Genomic DNA, 21262 nt, shown 5'->3' with positions numbered 1-21262 from the left:
TTGTTCGGCGAGCATAAAAGGTAACGGTTGCTAAGTAAAAGGATGAGATCTTGGCTCACCAAACCAAAAAATGTACAAGATACACACGCGCAAAAACCATGTAGGGGCCTGGAGAAGACACTTCACATACCTGTTGTCTTACAAGCAAGTGGGGACTGGTGACTTGTAGCACTAGTTCTTGCAAGACGTCATGGAGCGCGCGGGCCTTCGCCGCGGCGACCTCGCCCTCGGGCTCCACAGCCGCCGCGCCCGGCCCGCCCACGCACACGCGCACCAGCCGCTCTAGGTTCATCGTCGCCATGTCGATAGCCCCGGAAGACACCTCCCCGGTAAGATCCATCATGACGAACAAAACAGCTTTCAAGAACGTGAAAACGTGCTTGTACACCCACTCGGGCGCCATTTTCTCAAACATAAACTTGACGGCGATACAGCCGCCGAGTTTAGCGTACCATGCGCGCTCGTAGCACAGAGCGGACATGCGCTCCGCCAAGTATTCCATCAGAGGGAGGCGGCACGCGCGCTCCTTACTGCCGAGCACGGTCGCTGCGGTTTCGATCATTAATACGAGAGCCAGATGTCCGGGCTTGCACAGTTCTTTCTCCTCGTGGCCCATAACGACCGCTATGGCGTCAACGAGAACGAGCGCGTCGAGCCCTTCCTTGGGGTGGCTGGAGCCCGCGAAGGGGCCGGCCTCCTGCGCGATGGCCACCAGCGTGTAGTGCCGCACGAGCGACACCATCGTCGGCAGCACGTGGTGGCGCAACTCCTTGATGGCCGCGGCCACGAACATTCCCGTTAGCGCCGTGCGGTGTGTGTTCCTCACTAGAGAGTTACTGCACTTGTAGTAGGGCCCGTTCTGACTCTGTATCTTTCCCTCGAGGAAGCTGGGATGATTGAACAACTTTTGCAAAGTCGCTCGGTCATCGTCCAAGTTGAGCGAAGCCGCCAGATAGCATCGCAGTACTTCCCAACACTGGCGTCGGTAGAAGGGATCCGTGGTGCTCGATTTCAAAGCGGCAAAGGCCGTCTCGATCACTTTGTCGACTTCGAAATCGATCGGTTTGGGTTGGTCCTGGAAGTAGGCCTGCACGGCGGGCGGCGGCGCCTCGGTCTCGCGGTAGTCGAGCCGCTGCGGCTCGATCATCATCTTGCGGTTGCCGCCGCCGAACTTGCCGAGCACTCTGAAGGCTATCCTGGCGACCTCGTTGTTCTGCAGCGTCCGCCACAGCGCTTGCATCAGGTCGGCCCTGACCGGCTGAATGTGTTCGTACAAAAAGTCCGGCTGCAAATTGTCGACGCAGAGCTCTAGTGTGCGCAGACCCTGGGATATCAGCGTGTGTGAACCGTTGAGTGCGGAGACCAATGGATCCATCAACATCGGTAAATAAGGCAAGAGGCTGCTCAATCTCACGGGAACAGTTAAACACAATTCTACGAAGAGGTCTTTCATGTGCTGTTTGTGTAGGCCGCTTTGGAGGCGATTCAAGCCTTCCAGCAGGTTGGGGAGCAAGGGAAGAAACTCCTGGTAGAGCAGGTCGTGACTGCCGCCGCCGATGGAGCGGAACAGGGCCCGCAACAGCAGGAAGTAGTTGTAGGGCTCCTTCGCTGTCATAGCGTAGTCCATTGCCTTATTGACAATACTATGAAGATGTGGTCGCAACATTTGTTCATTCTCTGTTGGAAATAAGCTGACCGAGCCGAATACCAGCTTAAACAACCGGAGATACAGGTTAGATCGTTCGATGTTGGTCCCCATTTCTTCCATACGTTTTAGAAGATACTCGACCAGTACCGTCGCGAATATCGGCGACGTGGCCGGATTGGAAAGGAAAGTGTTTGCAATTATTTGTAATGTCATATTTTTATTGATTCTCTCGACCATGTGGGAGATTGTCGCCGTAAATATTTCTTGGAAAGTTTGCGGATTCATCATTGAAAACTGCAAAAGAAAAAAACAATGTTAGCCAACCTGAGGAACGCACTTTTACGTTACATTGAGTTAGCAATACACTGTACTCACTATACCATGTAATCGCGTCCTTTAGGCTTGACTTAACAAAACATAAAAATGATAAACCTTAAATTGAAATGTTACTAAACTCACCACTCCACTAAAGTGCTCCAACACTTCTTTCTCCTCCTTGGAGCGCACGTGCGGCTGCGCGGGAGGCTGGGCTGGCGCACGGGGCGCAGCCAACGTATAGATATCCAACGACTGGAGTCCCCAACGAACCAGTCGGATGAATACCAGCGTCTCGCGGGCCGTGAACTGCTTCTGGCCTGCGATGGATGTTGATGCGGCTCCTTCCGTCGTTGTTGTCGTCTGGAAATGTTACGCATGATTCAAATAAACAGTATATTTAGACGACATTATCTATGCACCTCACTCGCTGGAATATCGCATTCCCGCAAATCACTGTTGGCGAGCGTAGTCCTTATAGCAGCACAAGCAAAAACGCTCGCATTGCGTTGTTATAGTATTATTTCCTGACCAGATGGTGAAGTAGATACTTTGAAAGTCGTTCAAAAGTCAGGTTTACAGATATTTCAATTTTTTGTAATGTTTGCTATGCTCAATACGAAACATGAACATTTGACTTAAGTAGGCTCAATTAAATCTGTCAACTCAATGCAACTAATATGATATTGACTGATCTTATCACCTTAAAATAGATTTACTTAGTTTAATCCTTCTTACAAATCATCCCGTTGCAACTTATACTTACTTTACACGAGGCGCACCCCCACGTTATAGTTTTCACACCACACACTAACGTCTTCACCAAAGTCCTATAATCTCCAACATTAAGGTTATTCATCTGAGAGGCGGGAAAGCCAATCTTGGACTTCTCTTCGGGCTTGGACAAGCTATCGAGGAAATCTGGAACTGGTTTCTCGTCTTCCACTTTGATGTCTGTGGACGAGACCGGTGCCGCAGAGGTTGGAGTGTTCGGTGTCGTGCCGTTAGCGCCGTTAACTGGTGTAACTTGTTTACTGGATAGAGAAGAAAATACTGTAAGATATTTTGTTTTTAATTGCTTTTTTATATAAGTACAGATTAAATCATAGAATACGTCATAATAAAGTACAATAGAATCTAAATGAGGGTGATACATTTTCAGTTAGTATTTTGAGATCAAAGCACAATACATATAATTAAAGCTAATAATTATAATGAGCGTGTAGGCTATAGGTTAAGGTATACCGTAGGCGACAGGCTAGCAACCTGTCACTATTGTACCGTTTTTGTCAAACTTAAAACCTAAAATTGCAAAAAGTGGCTCCGAAGCGGTAACGTTTCGTGTGCTCTGCCTACACCATTTGGGCATACAGGCGTGATGTTTGTGTATGTGTAGGCCGAGCAATGTAAAGAAAATTCGCCCAAGGCCACCGTAATAGCAGAGATGTATCATCATCATCATCTCAGCCGTAGAACGTCCTGTTGGACATAGGCCTCCCCTATAGACCTCCAGTTGCTTCGGTTGGCAGAGGCTTGCATTTACCGTGAATCCGCGGCTTTAACCCGATCAACCCTCCATCTCGTAGGTGGACGTCCTACACGCTGCGCTTGTCGATCCGCGATCTCCACTCGAGAACTTTTCGGCCCCAACGGCCATCTGTTCTCCGTGCTATATGGCCTGCTCATTGCCACTTCAACGAGCTAATTCGCTTGGCTATGACGGTGATCCTTGTTCTTTTACGTATCTCCTCATTTCTGATTTTACATCGAAGTTACGGATTATCCAGCATACTCACCACTTAGCAACGAGCGCCGGCAGCTGAAGTTTAGAGATGGTCTTAAACTTGAGCACGAACACTTCCAGTATGCGCATGAGCAGCTGTCGCCCCTGCGGCTGCGCGCCGGCGCCCGGCGCGGCCTCGCTCTCCGACCGTTGTCGGATGCAGTCAACCAAGTTAAGGAGGAGCTTGCAGGACATTGTCTGAATGCTGTAATAATGATAAGGCAAGGTTAGGGTGGTATCGCATATCTCTGATCGCTAGTATTTCACGTAGTCGAAAAGTGGATCGATAAAGACGCGACGGTAAGATATGGTCTATATATTGCCGTGAAAAGTAGCCGCGGTTACGGTTACCAGTGCTGAGGGCTGCCAATGAGTTTTGCCATAAATAAATGCATATAGTTTCAAGAGAAATCTAAACTCAGGCTTTCGTATAGAAACAAATTCTACTTGTAAACATAAAGTAGTTATTCTAGTTGATTTTGTTTCTCAGAGAAAAACTTTTCAAAGATAGATAAGCAATAAGTTACGTGTAGTCAAGTCAAGTGGTCACGGACATATTCCCTGTTCAGTACACTGTAGTCATGTACCAGGCTGGAACTTTATAATAATTAAATTCACTATGATTTCTTTTACAAAAGTATATTATGGGATGTCAACATGACATTACTAACACAAAGGTTCCATCCTGGTACATGAACCAGTTTGCTCGAGTGTACACTCACCTCGTGGGTAGGGATTCATCGTGGACATTTTTGGAGAACAGGTGGGCGGCGATGGCAAGATCGGCCAGTGGCAGGTGCTGGCGTACATGGTGCACTAAGTCCGCCAGTGTAGAGTACGCCAGCGGCCGTAGAGACTCGTGTACTGTCCAGCCGCCTCCCAGCAGCACTTCCTCGTCGAAGAGGCGCTCCATATACGGTACAAATTCTGAACAAAACATACGTCATTGGCCGTTAACAATCTCTCTAGCATGGGATTCGCCAGCAGCTCCCAGTAGACTGGGGACTGGCCATGGCCAGGCTGGTTTTTAATATTATAGCAAAGGAATAATCTGCATGCTCTAATAAGGCCATGAAACAGCACGCCATGCGTGCGCGCGCCGTGCATCCGCTTAACGAAGCGAAAGCCCTTACGGCTGCAAAATATTTTAGATAAAAATATTTACGTATTATATCTAAAAGTAAGTTTTTTTTACCCTTAACCATGTAAAAATATACATTGCTTTCTAAATAATGTTGTGAAAAAAAAAACTATTAATATTATTAAATCCATGGAATGCAACAGATATTAGCTAGTTAAGTTGGTAGTATTTATTATTTCACTTTGCTCCATAAAGTAGACAAATTATCGCCTTGGAAAGTCACTAATGAACGAGTTATTTAACAATAACTGTTTGAATGATGTAAGTAGTATAATAGCTTACATTATCAAACTATTTTTGTAACACTTACTCTGTCTGAGATCAGTAGCAAGTATATGCCGGGTAGCAATAACCAACTCCTTTCTGAGATGAGCAACTTCAGGTGGGCACAGGGTCAACAGGCCAATTATGCCTTTGACCATCTGATTAGCATGGTTTGCTATTGTATCCTGATATATCCTGATGATATATGCTAGAAAAGCCAAAGTCTTAATCTGTGCTCCCATGAAATCTACAAAAACCTCTTTGTTGAACGATGCTGATTGTCTGAAAGAGATGTGAAATTAAAATTTAAATGCATTTAAAAATCATACACAAGTCTCTTTGTAATTAATAGTCTCCTATTTATATTTCTTTGTACGGTCGCCATCATTAATATTGGTCGCCATCATTAATATCGGTCACCGTCATTAATATCGGAGCTGTGTAGGAAAATATCAAATAATCTGAACTCGATTACCTATATGGAATGAACTCAATTGGGTAAGAACGTGTTCAGATATTTTTGAACACCTAGGAGTATAGGTAGAGTCATTCACGATGACGCGTGCCGTTGTTAATATTACAATATCATTAATGTCTAATGTTGGCAAAATCACGAGTCTTCGTGGATGGCGCTAGGTATACCTAAACGGTTCTGATACTTATAATGGCGAGTGTAAGTATGTCTAATAAGTCCCACCCAAGTCCCATCCAAAAGTGGATGACAGTTTATATTACAGATGAGATAAAAAGTACCTGTGTGTGGCAGCTGGTTGCAATGTTATGGTCTCCATTATAAGGGGTATAAAATTGCTAACTTCCTGATGTACATTCTGCTTGTACAATTGGTACATCAGGACAACTATAATTGGCAACTCTTGAATGACTTTGAGTGACAACACAGATCTAGGAATCAGATTGTACTGAAAAATAAACAAATACATTATTTGTAATTAGAATAAAAATATGCAACATAAAAGCAACCCAGAAAATCGCTAATATTTGTGAATTACTTCATAATTCATAAATATGCTATGGCACACATGAAATAAACAGATAAGATAATAAAAAATTAGATGTAGAAAGGCCTACTCATCCTTAAAAGATGATCACTTCCAGTTTACCAATTGTTATTATCACCTTACAAATGCAAGTAGCAAAATTATTTATCTTGTATTTCAGGGGACACAATCAAATTTAAAATGATAATTAACTATCAACTTTCACATATCAACAATGTATAATTAACTGGGTGAGAAAAAATAATAACTGTGTTAATTTATATTTCAACAAAACTTTTAATTTTTTCTTACCGTAACAACACTGCCATCTAGTAATTTCTTTTCAGTGTGAATGGGTGTTGTGGTGTAAGTTTCTTGTAAGAGCTGTTCAATGTTGACCTCAGACAAGTCTTTCACTCGGATTGTGGGCTTTGGTTCAAATATCTTGGGCAGGTGATTAGGTAAGTCGGAATAAATACCTTTTACCCACTGAAGAAATTTATGGATCTGAAACACATCCTTGAAGAATTTCATGTACATCAAATTACTCTAAAGATAATAAAATAATGTTGTTAAGCAAGTTGTTGGCTTAGTAAATCAATGATGTTAGTATTTATTTGTAGAAGAAAATTGGGGTTGTCTTAAATAATAAATAAAAAAATACAGAGAAATCAATAACATTTTGAGTCATTGCTCGAAGTTATTGTCAAAGCACAAGTTGGCATGTAAGTTAATTGCGATTTAATTTATTACATTATTCTATTTGTGACTTAATAATATTCTGTATCATAAATACTTACATCAACTTCTGTGCTATATGCTGGCCTGTATTGTTTATGTAACTCCATAAAGATCTTCAAGCAAACCAAGACATTCTCCTCATTTTCTATTTCCATCAATTTCAACATGAGTACGAGGATGTGTTTGACATATTGCCTGAGTGTTTCACTTATTGGTAGCCTGTGTATCATCTCAAGAATCAGTTTTCTGACTTGCTGAATGTTGTATTCCGCAATGAAGTGCGGCTCTCCTTCTTGTAAGATTTTGAGGAATATCTTCAATGAGTGCTCGAGGAACTGTGGATACTGTGGTGAACTCAGTATCACCTAAAAGGAAAAATAAAATTAATAGACTGATGCTTCATATTATCAGGTTAACTGGCTGAGATACAAGTTAATACTTCTAAATCTTGTACCTAAACCACAAATCAGAATACAGCAAGGAAGTCTTTAAGCAACCTTTGGTTGACGGTTGCACCCATTGAATCAGCACTTGTTATTGTGAAAGTAGCTTTTGTCTGTCTGTTACCCCTTCATGCTTAGAATGCTGAACCGATTTAAATTCAATTTGGTATGGTATGAGGGTATTTGGTTGCAGGCAATAGCTAGTTACTGATAAATAATTATTCTATTTCACCATCATCATCATGCCAGCATATATACATCCCACTGCTGGGCACAGGCCTCCTCTCAGAATCATAGGACTTGGGCTATAGTTCCCAAGTGAACCCAGTGCAGTTAATTCATTTTATTATTAGGTACTTACGCAAAATTGTTGCGTTTACATTGGATGATAACATAATTGATACAGTGTATACAATGACTAGCATAATTGGATTAATGATAATGCAGTTCTATTAATGTTATTATATAAATCAAATGAACATCAGTAGATCACCCATTTACTAGTATAATGTGTAAATTTGTATTTTAACCCTGCAACTTAATCTGTGTTTCAACTTTCAGGGGAATTTTATGTTTTCCCAGGATAAAAAGTAGTGTAGTGATCAGGGAAGGGATCACATCATAGTGCCGCTTTATATCAGTGAAAAAATATCTAGAATTGATTCAACAGCTTGAGAGATTACCTCTTACAAATATTACAAACAAAGTTTACTTGTTTGCTAATTATATCAGTATAGAAGATACTTATAGATCCCTGATATCAGCAGTTCCCAACCTTTTTTCGACCAAGAACCACTTTTATTTCATTGTTATGAGCTAGTACTACAATGTTAAAAAGAAAGTGTAACTATAGCATCTATAGCAATTCATAAATAATCTCTGATTAAAGCATAAGTAACCATAAAATCATAAAAAGATTGACATTCATAATTCATAAGTGCTTGTCATAGCTTAAATTGAATAAAGATATTTCGACTTTGACTTTGAAAGTTACCTACATTTATTAACAGTGTTACAATTAGGGTGACAGTCTTTCCCGGCCCAGATAATACCGGGATGGAAATACCGACCCTGTTTTTCGTGTACACACCCATAGAAGCTGCTGTCAGTTTCTATGGGCGTGTACACAAAAAACAGGGCCGGTATTTCCATGACGGTGTTATCCGGGCTGGGAAAGAGTGTCACCCTTACAATTAAATACACATCATTATATTTTTAACCCCCGACGCAGAAAGAGGGGTGTTATAAGTTTGACCGCTATGTGCGTCTGTGTCTTTGTTTGTGACACCGTAGCTCTTAAACGCATGAACCGATTTTTTTTAATTTGAAAGCAGGGTTTTTAGCTATGGTTCTTAGACTTGTTTTATCAAAATCGGTTCAGCTGTTTTTGAGATATTGAACTTTAAAGTGACAATGTTGGGGGTTTTCAAACTTTTTGTTGGTTAGGTTATATGTATACAATTCAGTTTGCATCAGTGACATATGTGAAATTGCACCACCTGTGCAATCTTTCACAGATACCTATTTTTTCTCTTGTGGGTCACTGGTTGAAAACCAGTGCTGTATATTATATTTAACATATCCTTCTCTCTCAAAAACTGGAAAAACATATTTCAAAGCAGTGGCCACACCAGCCTTATGGCATACTTTAATGCCACTAGTTAAAATTAGTACGCAAGTTTTCCATAGTGACATGAAAATTTACCATACAACTTTTAGTGTTACAACAGAACTTTTTACAGTCAGTAGTTCTGTATAGTTAACTGCCATTTAACATAGTACAAACTTTTAGGAGCTGTTTCACCACCCACTGATTAATTTTATTTGACGGATAAATGTGATGCAACAAGCAAACAGAGACAGCATCACATATATCTGTCAAATAAATTTAATCAATGGATAGTTGGATGGTGGACAATTGGTTGGTGAAACAGAGGGTTAGTCTCCAATCATATAGGTACTTTTTTTTGTTGATATGGCATTTGCTGCAAGGCACTTTGCCAATAACCATAATATGACACTACTGACATTAATGAATTAAAAAGAAAAGGTATTAAAGTAAAAATATATTTTGCGATGTAAGTTTTATAAATGACTCAACAGTTGATGTTACACTGAAACTACCTTCAAAGAACAAATATTGAGAAAATCCCAAGAAAGATCACAAGTTTTAATTGATATAATGTGGGGAAATGATACAAAGGCTATACACCCGAATTATGGTCATCATGCATCTAGATTTCTTAGAATATATCCACACTTTTGATGTTACTTCCTTACTTTATCTGGCTTTTTAATTTGGCCCGATTTAATAGATAAAAAAATTAAATCAAATGGTTCTTTTCACATAAAAATTAATTAACTTCGACATTAACACCCCTACTGATGCTACCATTGTTATTGTGATTTTTGTCAGGGCTCTGTGGATTGTGTAACGCAATGTAATCCTACATTTTACACCTTATTTGCAAGCATGAAATACACTCAGTTTCACAATGATTTAAGTTTTAGCCATGACAAAAAAGGCCATATTTTTCTCTAGTAGTCGGTGCAGATGCAGATCATCACTGTCTACAATTCTACATCGTCCTAAAGCCAGGTTCAAGGCAAAACCAGGACAGTCTAGCAGAGGGTGAGGTTTTTGAACAAAGATAAACAAAGTAAAGCACAAACCTCGAAGTTTTCGCTAAGCTCTTGCGCAGCTTTTAGCTTTATCTCGTCCTTGGCGCCGGGGTCCGCCAACATGGTCACATAGCTCCTGTACGTGTTCATTTGTGTGTGCGGATCCCCCGGCCCACCAGAAGACATTGAAGCCATCATATTGAGGGTATTTTGGTGCACAAGAACAGACGGAGATTTTCCAGAAGCTATTTCATTTAATAGGCATGGTGTTTACCGCACGAGTGCGGCTCTGACTGAACTAATAATTTAACTTAACTATTGTGTCTACATATTTTGTACGGCTTTGTACTCGCTTGTCCCTGATATTCAAAATATGTTTCCTTATGACTTATTTTATCAGTCTTTTAAATTACTAAATAAAAACAATACACTTCCCGATGCTACTGTACGAAGTACGTACCACAGAGTACATTATTATAACTGGTACGTACGTACAAAATACATACAATACAATGTTTTTTTTATGAAACGCTGTAAGTGTAATAAAGTGTAATGTTGCCAACACACTCAATCAAAAAATAGCTAGAATTGGCTAGGAAAGTAAAAATGGGTTCGTAAAAAATTTGATCAGTGAAAAGGGGGATCTGAAGAGCTTTGCCACACTGTGCTAAATTGATTATATTTTCTTAAAAACATGACACACTATTGAAAAATAAAACGTCATTTTATCTATTCCTAAAATGTTAAGTTAAATGATCAAGTTGTATTCAGGCCTATTTACATTATACAACTTTCTTGCAAATTCCATACAATAAAGTTGAGCCAAAAACAATTGCTTGCTCAGTCTAAACCTAACGTGATATTGTTGCATATAGAAAGCAACTTGCATTCAGTACTGGCATAGGTGTAAACAGAGTCCAACAGTTAATTGAATTCAAGAATTGCCGCTCCATTTTCATTTAAGATGGTCACTGGATAGTAGCGAAGCGAAATGACCGACATAGCCCCCGTCGTCTTTGGGATCGTTTGATTTGTCTTTATAAATAAGTACTTTGACCTGGATGATATCCAGGGTCTTGATGAACCATGTTGCGAGTAACTAACTGCCCAAAGTGCCCAAGCTCATGATGGAGTAAATATTGTATAACAGGAGGTGGTAAAAATGCATATCTACTACTAAACCTGAATCTCATATATGTATAATGTGCCTCAAGCTTTTAAAATGATATGTATTTTACATTTTGAAAATACATATTTATATACGCCTTTGTATTTATATACCTATCTACGCACACTTTCTTATAATGATGAATGAGTAACCACAAAAGGGATTATCCTGAACCTAAAATATTCTTACTACATACATATATGACAAACGAGAGAGAGAGAAACATTTGTTTACACACATTCAGATCAAATATTACTTAAAATTTATTTTTACCACACATTGAACTTTCCATGTTGAATAAAAATCTGCGGCTGCAAATACATGCAATAATTGCAGCAACACGTCACACGCTTATAGGTATATGATACAACTAGAAGGTTTAGACTTGGCAAGACTTATATACTTACAGTTATTTTCGTGCAATAATGTCATAAATGTAAACAAAGTAGGGTAGCAATTACTTCCTGTCAATACTTGTAATCAAGTTAATGATTATTGCTAGCGTGTAAACACTTCGGTTCAATTCTTGAATACTATTATTGCAACAAAAGAATTATTGTACACAATTATTGCCGATTCTTGTACGGTTAAGGGCATAAATATATATACGTTACCAAGACGTCAAAAATATCTATACACCTTTATGCCACTAAACATGAAAGTCGATGTATACATATTTTGATGCTATGGCTGTATATATTCTTGCATTCGTCTGTACAAAAAAGTTGTATACTTAATGTAAATAGGCCTTAATGTTGGTCTTTGATATAAAGCGTAAGAACGAGAAGTAATAAAAAACTTCGGCTGCAAAGCAAAAATAAAAATCTTAGTAAAGTTCAGGTTTAACTGTAATTGCGGGAGTGGTAGGTGAATTGTAATGGCTAAAATCATCCGAGATTTTTTTTATTTGGTAATATTCATATATGAAAAATTATTAAATTAGCTAAAGAAACTTAATTGGCAATTCCGTTCTAGTGTTGCTAGCTAAGTTACAAATAAAACTTAATCCGAGTGGTTTATGTATTTTAAATGTTTAGTGTTTATGTGAATATAAATTACATTTCATTGTTTACATTTTTTTTAACGTAGGCATGAATGTAACTCGTATTTAAATAATCGACACAATATTTGCGCAAAATGAGCGAAAATATAATTTTGACATAAAGCGTATACTGTATGCTGACACTACTTGCCGATTCTTCTCTCACTTGTATCATCATCAGTCATCATGTTCGAATTGTTATAAAACGGGACATTTGTATAAATTACCAAAGTTTGGAAATGTTAGAGTGAGACAACCCTATTTGTCTTATTTTAAATTTTTATCTGTTTTAAGTCATGGCGATTATATTTTCAATTATGACTTCAAATAGATCAGTAGGAAGCACAGATCTAAACTTATTTCAGTGATTTTTCGGTTTTTAGTTATTTTGTAGTCGGTTTAATAATTTTACAGTGACTCTTTTAGTTATAATAATAATGTGACAAGCGCTTTATACATGCTTTATAATACCATGTAAGTTCTCTCTTGTTTATGACCAATTCAGTTCACTCACTATTCTATTTTATTCTATATTGTTTATTCCATGTCATCGGCATCGATGGATGCTTTACATTATTTTTGTAAAATAAATATAATGGGTTGAAGATGAAATAAAAACAACGTAGTGTTTGTGATAAAGTGCAATATATTTATAAGAAGGCAGTATAAAATGTAATCATGGCTGCTTTCAGGACAGTATTAGTCATAATATTCTGGCTTTGGAGCACAATAGTTTACGGATACGAATTCATATCACAATACCCCAATCAACAGAATGAGACATTCCACTTCTATCACCTCGCTGTCGATAAAGTCAGTGGACAGGTGTACGCAGGATCGCTGAATGCACTGCATCAGCTTAGTCCCGACTTGAAGCCCATACACATAATACGAACTGGGCCGAAGCTCGATAATCCTATGTGCCATGCGAGCGGTTGTCCCTCTGCCGAAATAATCAAAACAACGAAGATCGACAATGTGAATAAAATACTAGTGATCGATCAGGAGTCCAGATTAGTGATTACGTGTGGTTCCGTGGCTCAGGGTTCCTGCTACAAGTACAAACTGGGTGACATCGCCGCTGAGCCGGAGTTCCTGCCTGAGAGCGTCGCGGCCAACGATGCTGAAGCCTCCACGTACGCCTTCATCGGGCCCGAGCGGTACAACTCCTGGGACAGGTCCAATGTGCTGTATGTTGGCACCACATTCACTAACATAGGGGACTACAGGCACGATGTTCCTGCAATTTCCAGCCGCGATCTCATGACGCTCAGGCTTGCCCAGTCTACATTCTCCAAGCAAAGCTCCATTCAAATTGATGTGAAGTATAGAGATAACTTTTTGGTGCAATATGTGTATGGTTTTAATGCCAGTGACTATGCTTACTTCTTAATAATTCAAAAGCATTCCCACCTAGCAGGTAATGAAGAACTGGGATATGTGTCACGTCTCGCCCGGACTTGTGTCAATGATGATAACTACAACAGCTATACAGAAGTCACTCTTGAGTGTAATGTGCGAGAGGACATTAATGGTAAGAGTGAAGATGTCAATTACAACTTAGTTCAAGATGCTAAAATAGCTAAGGCTGGGACTAACCTGGCCACCCAGCTTGGTATTGAGGCAGGAGACCCCATACTGGTCACATCCTTCAGTCCATCAAGAGGTATCACTAACGAACCAGTAGCTAAGTCAGCAATATGTGTTTTTTCTTTACAAGAAATCGATATTAAGTTCAATGAAAATGTTCATATGTGTTTCAACGGTAGTACTAAATCTCGCAATATGGGCTACATATCAGGGATGATATCAGATGGTAAATGTCCCACTGTGGGTTCTACAGGCAATATACTTAATTTTTGTGAAGTTGGTCTTAAGATAAGTGGTCTGTACCCTATACAAACTACACCAGTTATCTACTGGATGGATACTCTAGTGACTTCTGTTACAATGTCTGTCACTAGTTTACACACAGTTGCATTTTTAGGTACCAATGATGGCAAGCTCAAAAAAGTTTTAATTGATGCAGATAAAGCATTGCAGTATGCAAATGATGAGCTATTGCCAGGGCAAAGAATATTGCCAGATACAACTTTATCACCATACCAGAGAACACTGTATGTATTAGCAAGAAACACAATAGTCCAAATCCCTACAGAGAAGTGTGCTGAACATAGTGACTGTTCATCATGCCTCGAGTCTAATGATCCCCACTGTGGCTGGTGTTCACTAGAAAAACGCTGCACTGTGCAAAGTTTGTGTCAAAAAGGCACACAAAGTGCCCCCAGGTGGTTATCCCAATACACAGGCCAGCAGTGCATTGACTTTGAACAAATCATGCCTGATAGAATATCAGTAAATGAAATAACTACAGTACAACTTGTTATTAGAACTCTACCTGAACTTCCCTTTGGTGCCACATACAAATGTGTATTTGGTAATGCTCCCCCTATAGATGCTGCAGTCACATCAAATGGTCTAGCTTGTCCTACCCCAGATATTAAACATAGACCTAAAATATCTCAGAACCAAGACCATGCATATGTGCCCCTCTCAGTACATTCATCAGAAACAAATAAAGATTTTGTTTCTAGGAACTTTGCTTTCTATGATTGTTCTAAGCATACAACATGTCATTCCTGCATAATGAGTGATTGGGCGTGTAATTGGTGTATTTATGATAATAGATGCACACACGACACCTCAGTGTGTCAAAGAACTATTATTAGTGGGGAAAACAACCCTTCTAAGTTATTGAACCATGGCATTGGGCATTGCCCTCGAATAAGGCAGTACAAACGTCAAATTCTCTTACCCAATAATGTACCTAAAGAGTTAGAGCTAGAGGTTGAAAACTTACCACATTTACAACCTGGACATACAGGGTTCCAATGTATTGTAAGTATAGAACTGGCTAACATGATACTACCTGCAAGAGTTGAATCCAATCATTTTATTGTATGTGACAAAACTACTTATTCTTATGAAGAAGATGTTGGGGAGTATAATGTTAGTGTAAAGGTGGTTTGGAATCATAAGCACTACATAGATACCATAAACATCACTCTATACAAATGTGAAATTCTAGGATCTCACAGAGAGCATGCTGATTGTTCTCTTTGTATCACGCGCAACTCTGTTTACCAGTGCACATGGTGTGGAAATTCCTGCTCTTACAGTGAATCATGTCTCGAAAACCCTGTAACTGAATGTCCCAAACCCCGCATAGACATGATTAAACCATTGAGTGGGCCTATAGAGGGTGGAACGATTGTAACAATAGAGGGTAGTAATCTTGGGTTAAGAGTTGAAGAAGTTACTGGAAAAGTCCGAATTGGTGAAGTGCCATGTGTAATCGTGGATTTTGAGGTATCTGTCAGCATAACATGTCGCACTGGAGCCTCAAATGGATCGTCAGTAGCACCAGTGATTGTAGAAAATGACGCTGGATATACTGAGTCCTCAGTCTTGTTCAGCTATAAAAATATAAAGCTGCAAGGCGTTTACCCTGCGCTTGGCCCCGTGTCAGGTGGAACACAACTCGCGATTGGAGGGCAGCACTTAAATACTGGATCAGCAATTTCAGCATACCTGGATGAACTGCCATGTTCTGTTAATAAAACTCAAACATCAAATAGTAGACTAATTTGCATAACTCCCAAAGCTAATATGCCTCGCGTTATTCACACAATAACTGTCGCTATCGATAATGCTAATCGCACGCTGAACGGCGACCTATATAATTATACAGCAGACCCAACTATAATGGAAATTAAGCCGTTAAAAAGTTTTGTTTCTGGAGGACGGATGATAACAGTTCATGGTACTAATTTAAATACTATTCAGAAACCATTAATGAAATTATACTATGCTAATGAATTAGTTCCTGTTAATTATACATCATGTGTCGTGTTGAACTCGAATCAAATGGAATGCCCAAGTCCTGCAATAAATAAAAAGTATTTTGAGATTTTACAAGCTACTGCGGCTCAAACAAGTACACCACAAATAGCTATGAAAGTTGGTTTTGTTATGGATGATGTAGAAACTATGCATGATTTGGAGAAATACTTCAACCCTCCCAGAACTCACATGGTTTTTGTGGAGGATCCTCATGTTTATCAATTTCCAAACAGAATTAAATCGTATAAAGGAGATCCTCTCGTCATAGAAGGAGAAAATCTAATAAGAGCTAGTGACGAAACAGATGTGGTTGTTACTATTGGAACTCAGCCATGTAATGTTACCAGTCTAACCATGCAACAGCTTCTTTGCACTCCACCCGAAATTCAACCATTAAATACAGATGAAAATGGTGTTCAAATAACTGATATTACTCTGCCCATGGTAGTGGTTAAAGTGGGAAAAAATTTAAGGTTTCCTATTGGATATCTTCACTATGAATTACTAAGAAATTACAATTTTCCACCGGAAGCAATTGCAGGAATTGCAGCCGGTACCTTTTTCTTGGTACTTATATTCATGATAGTTTTAGTCATGTATCGACGCAGAAGTACAAAAGCTGAAAGAGAATATAAACGAATACAAATACAGATGGATACATTGGAAAGTAATGTAAGACTTGAATGCAAGTTGGCTTTTGCAGAATTACAGACCGATATGTCAGACTTGGCCGCTGATTTGGAACATTCCGGCATCCCAACGCTTGATCATGTAAATTACGTAATGAAAGTATTTTTCCCAGGTGTATCAGACCATCCAATTTTAAATGTTCAACGACAATTTATAAACACACCTCGAACTAACTACGATGCAGCCATGATTCAATTCGAACAACTTTTGAATAATAAATGTTTCCTTTTGTCATTTATAGACACTTTAGAAGCTCAAAAATCTTTCAACATCCGTGATAAAGTGAATGTAGCTTCCTTGTTGATGATAATTTTGATGGGGAAAATGGAATATGCCACTGATATCCTCAAGTCGCTTCTATTGCGTCTTATTGACAAATCTGTCTGTAACAAACATCCTCAACTTATGTTGCGAAGAACTGAAAGTGTTGTCGAGAAAATGCTTACAAATTGGATGGCATTATGCATGTATTATTATCTGAAGGATTATGCTGGTTCGTCACTTTTCTTGCTATTTAAAGCTATTAAACATCAAATCGAAAAGGGTGTGGTTGATGCTATTACTCACGAAGCTCGTTATTCGTTGTCAGAAGAAAAACTTTTGAAAGAGCAGATTGATTATCAAATCGTGACACTGCATATTGTACAAGATGATTTCGATGAAAAAGTCCAATGCAAAGTTTTAGACTGCGATAGTATATCACAAGTTAAATCTAAAATACTTGACGCTTTGTTTAAAAATACCCCGTTTTCACTACGACCATCCGTCCATGAAGTTGATCTTGAATGGCGGCATGGGAGAGGAGGACATGTGACACTTCAAGATGAAGATGTTACTACGAAAACAGTGAATAGCTGGCGGAAGTTGAATACACTAGCTCATTACGGTGTTAAGGAATCCGCGATTATGTCCTTAATATCCCGACAAAACGATAGTTTTAATACCTCCTATAAAATTCCTTGCAAGAATTGCACCGGCATCTACTGTTCAAACTCTCATATAAGAGTATACAATAGTGACGTCAATGACCAAAATGTACATTTCTACCACTTGGTGAGGCCTATTGAATACCAACATATTATTAACAAATCGTCTGAACACAGTCACAAAGCTATACCAGAAATATTTCTTACTAGGCTTTTGTCGACGAAAGGCACAGTCCACAAGTTTGTTGACGACTTCTTCAGCACTATACTTACGGTAAATGAAGTGCTGCCTCCTGCAGTTAAATGGCTGTTTGACCTCTTTGATGAGGCTGCCAGGACCCACGGTATTATGAATCCCGAAGTGGTCCACGCGTGGAAATCCAATAGTTTACCTCTGCGATTTTGGGTGAACTTGATAAAGAATCCCGATTTCATTTTTGATATCAACAAAACAGCAACTGTGGATTCATCCTTGTCTGTGATCGCTCAAACCTTCATGGATGCCTGTTCGTTAACAGAGCACCGATTGTGCAAAGACTCTCCATCAAATAAACTATTGTTTGCGAAAGATCTTCCTACGTACAGGGATATGGTGATACAGTTCTATCAAGCAGTTTCACAATTACCTCAAGTGACAGATCAGGAACTAAGCACATCAATGCAACAACTTTCCGTGCAGCAATTAAATGAATTCGATACACTTTCGGCCCTAAAAGAACTATACATTTATGTTAGTAAGTATAGAGAACAAATAATTTTAGGGCTAGAAATGGACCCACTTTGTAACAAAATGCACTTAGCCCATAAATTAGATAACGTAGCGTGCACAATGGAAGGCGATCCTACATCTATATGCTGACTATATGACAATTTGCATCACGATTTAATTGCATTTACATAATTTTATTTATACATACCTATTTTGTAAAAAAAGCTTTAATTTATTCTGAAAATACTCAGATCTAAAACAGATGTGTAAAAAGACTGTAATATATCAGTTCGATTAATCTAGTTAGGAAGGTTTATATGAAAATATTTTTTTCAGTGGATAACATAAAATTAATAAATCTTAAAAATATCTATAAATAATAATTATCTTTTAAAAGTTTTTGTAAATTCGGATCCTCATTTTTGTTATTACCAATATTTGCTCTCCTAGTGGCCATATTTAAGTGTCCATCTAATTTTTATTAAGGTACTACTACTAGGTCAAAACTATATTTATTTATTGCTCTCTTTAATGAAAAACAACTTTAATATTGTTTCTTTACGTAGTATCTGGCTTTGTACCTCGAATAATTTTATATAACTGAGTGTGTATCTATCTCAAACTATTTGATGTATTACGCTTAGGTGTATGTGTAAAGAGAGTTTAAGTTTTAAGTTAGGAAAATGTTGTGATATTTGTATTTGGAATATTCATAACTCATAACACAGTATTAGTTACCTCTTTGTAAAGTGTGTTAATATTTCTAGTTTCTTGATTGACGACCACCTTTGAACTACGATAATATGATATGCTGCAGAGTACAACATTCCGAGTCCATAACATGCGAGACCTATATTCGAGACGATCAAAAGCTATATTCTAACGACATTTTTTCCGTTCCGAGCGGGGTACCTCTCCTGTTACGTCGAATATTGAGAACCTGAATCATGTAAAGCAGGTTTTCTTTACCTTTTATAATCACATCGGATCACTTTCAAAATTCATAAATCTGACGGACCCCTTTCAAATTTAACTGATAATTATTTATTTTTGTTTATTTAAAGCATTTTAATTTCAAAATGCGGTGTACATACATCTGCACTAAATTTTAAGGAAACTATTTTTATTTTCTGTTTTTTTTTTCTGGTGTACCTACCTATAAATCAATAGAAAGAAAGTACCAGATAAAGGCGGAATAGTTATTTGTGATACGAAGTTGGTAAGTAAGGCTGTACAAATGAGTCGATAAACCCGAGCCGCAAAGCGAGGGTTTTCATCGTCACGAGTTGGTAAAACCTTGCCAACCGTGTATCATGCGACGTTTTTCAATACATTTGTGAGAAAACAGGCAATTAACAACACAAATTTGAAAAATAAAAACAAAACGCAAACTTTTACAAAAATGGCGGGTCCGTAATGCGCGTGCGTAAGTTTTGTTTTTAATGAGTTAACTAAAATTATCAGGCAAAGGTTTGACGCGTTCAGACACTGCGATTTTTTCGAATAAATAAAAGGCGGAAATTATTAAAATCTGATAGGTACCTCAATTCTTATACCCAATTACAGTTTATTATAATTACAATCAATTTTGAAAATGCATTACTTAGTTTTGTATATTTATACATTTTTCTACGTGTCGATATTTTTTTATTTTTGTCATTTAAAACTCTGCTTGTAAACTTTTAAAATGGAGAATTAAAAAATAACTGTAAAAAAATTGCACTAGTGCGGTAATAGTACATTGTGTATTAAGGGCGGTAAACAAGGAATTACGAACGAGAGTATTAGAAGCCCGAAGTCGAAGACTGAGGGCTTTAATGAGTCGATGTTCGTAATTCTAGTACCGCCCGTGCGACATACAATGTTTTTCATCACATTTGCGAGTAAAATTGTATATTTGTAACAGAAAAACTAATATTTTTTCAAAAATTGATACCGCTGACTACGCTCTTGGCAGCGCCAGCCTCCGCGACGCCGCCCCCGAAATTGAATGTAAATAATGGTGGGTGATGGCTTGTTGTGGACCATTGTTTACTGGGTGGGGCTTTAAAAAACATCAAGGATAATGATAACACCTCATCACACGACGGCCCGGGCCCATATCCAAACCCCATCCCATTAAGTTGAAATTTGACGACTTATTGTTATAATCAAATGTAGATCTGTTATAATATGTAGATACTTAAATACTGCTTGATCTCATTTTGTTTCTTGCTCAATTAAGTAAGTAATCTTCACAAAATCGTTTTGCAAAAAAGCAGTAATTTGAGAATAATGAGATGACGCAATTATAATATTCCATTTACAAAATATTTTAAGATAGAAGTATTATCTAGATGTAACTTTTTAGAAACGTAAGGCAGCGTAAATTCACCCGTCTCTTAAAATTTTATATTATTGACTTAGAAATATACTTATTTATCAAATTATTGGCTTATCATTTTCATCGCTAAGTAAAGGGCCATCCAAATATCACGTCAAACCAATTTTGGCCATTTTAGCACCGCATTTGCATTGTCTTTGGATTTATACATGCGTGTAAAATTTCAGCTCAATCGGTTGAAAATATCCACTTCAAATTTGAGTTGAAAGATTCCACCCGAGCAAACATACTTAGTTACATTACACTTCAAAAAAATATAATGCTTGTAATAAACTTTTTTGCCGAATGTACTTTTCGTTGACTGTACTTGCACTGTCATCTATACTACATATCTGTACCAAATTTCAAGTCGGTACTATGAACTATTGAGGAGTTCCCTCCTGCGCTTACCAAAGTTGTGGTTTGTGGTTCATAAATTGCTTTATTAATTTTGCAGGAAAACGAATAGTCGAATAAACCACACAATTAGACAGTCACTATATTATA

The 21262-nt window shown here is 38.4% G+C and overlaps 2 protein-coding genes across 5 annotated transcripts in view; one reads left to right on the top strand and one right to left on the bottom strand.

Annotated features, from left to right (window-relative positions):
- Window positions 1–10491, bottom strand: part of Nipped-A (Transcription-associated protein Nipped-A) — a 41186-nt gene extending 30695 nt beyond the window's left edge. For 2 of the 4 annotated variants that reach the window (XM_074085395.1, XM_074085397.1), the window contains exons 1-10: window positions 10007–10490; window positions 6950–7255; window positions 6462–6656; window positions 5905–6071; window positions 5198–5433; window positions 4469–4673; window positions 3760–3951; window positions 2730–2997; window positions 2108–2326; window positions 131–1942 (exon numbers count right to left, since the gene is read on the bottom strand). In XM_074085395.1, coding sequence (XP_073941496.1) covers window positions 131–1942; window positions 2108–2326; window positions 2730–2997; window positions 3760–3951; window positions 4469–4673; window positions 5198–5433; window positions 5905–6071; window positions 6462–6656; window positions 6950–7255; window positions 10007–10153 — 3747 coding nt within the window. In that variant the 5' untranslated portion in view covers window positions 10154–10490. Of the gene's footprint in view, window positions 1–130; window positions 1943–2107; window positions 2327–2729; window positions 2998–3759; window positions 3952–4468; window positions 4674–5197; window positions 5434–5904; window positions 6072–6461; window positions 6669–6949; window positions 7256–10006 lie in introns of all 4 variants that reach the window. The other 2 variants (XM_074085394.1, XM_074085396.1) reach the window with 2 other exon arrangements.
- A 2215-nt stretch (window positions 10492–12706) lies between these two features.
- Window positions 12707–21107, top strand: PlexB (plexin B). Its single transcript, XM_074085392.1, has one exon. It carries the CDS (start codon window positions 12844–12846, stop codon window positions 18541–18543), a length of 5700 nt encoding a protein of 1899 aa, XP_073941493.1. The 5' UTR covers window positions 12707–12843; the 3' UTR covers window positions 18544–21107.
- Window positions 21108–21262: the final 155 nt, after the last annotated feature.

Source organism: Choristoneura fumiferana, chromosome 3 (assembly GCF_025370935.1).
Source record: "Choristoneura fumiferana chromosome 3, NRCan_CFum_1, whole genome shotgun sequence".
NCBI lineage: Eukaryota > Metazoa > Arthropoda > Insecta > Lepidoptera > Tortricidae > Choristoneura > Choristoneura fumiferana.
The sequence above is the reverse complement of the archived record's forward strand: the minus strand, read 5'-3'. Positions and strand labels throughout refer to the sequence as shown.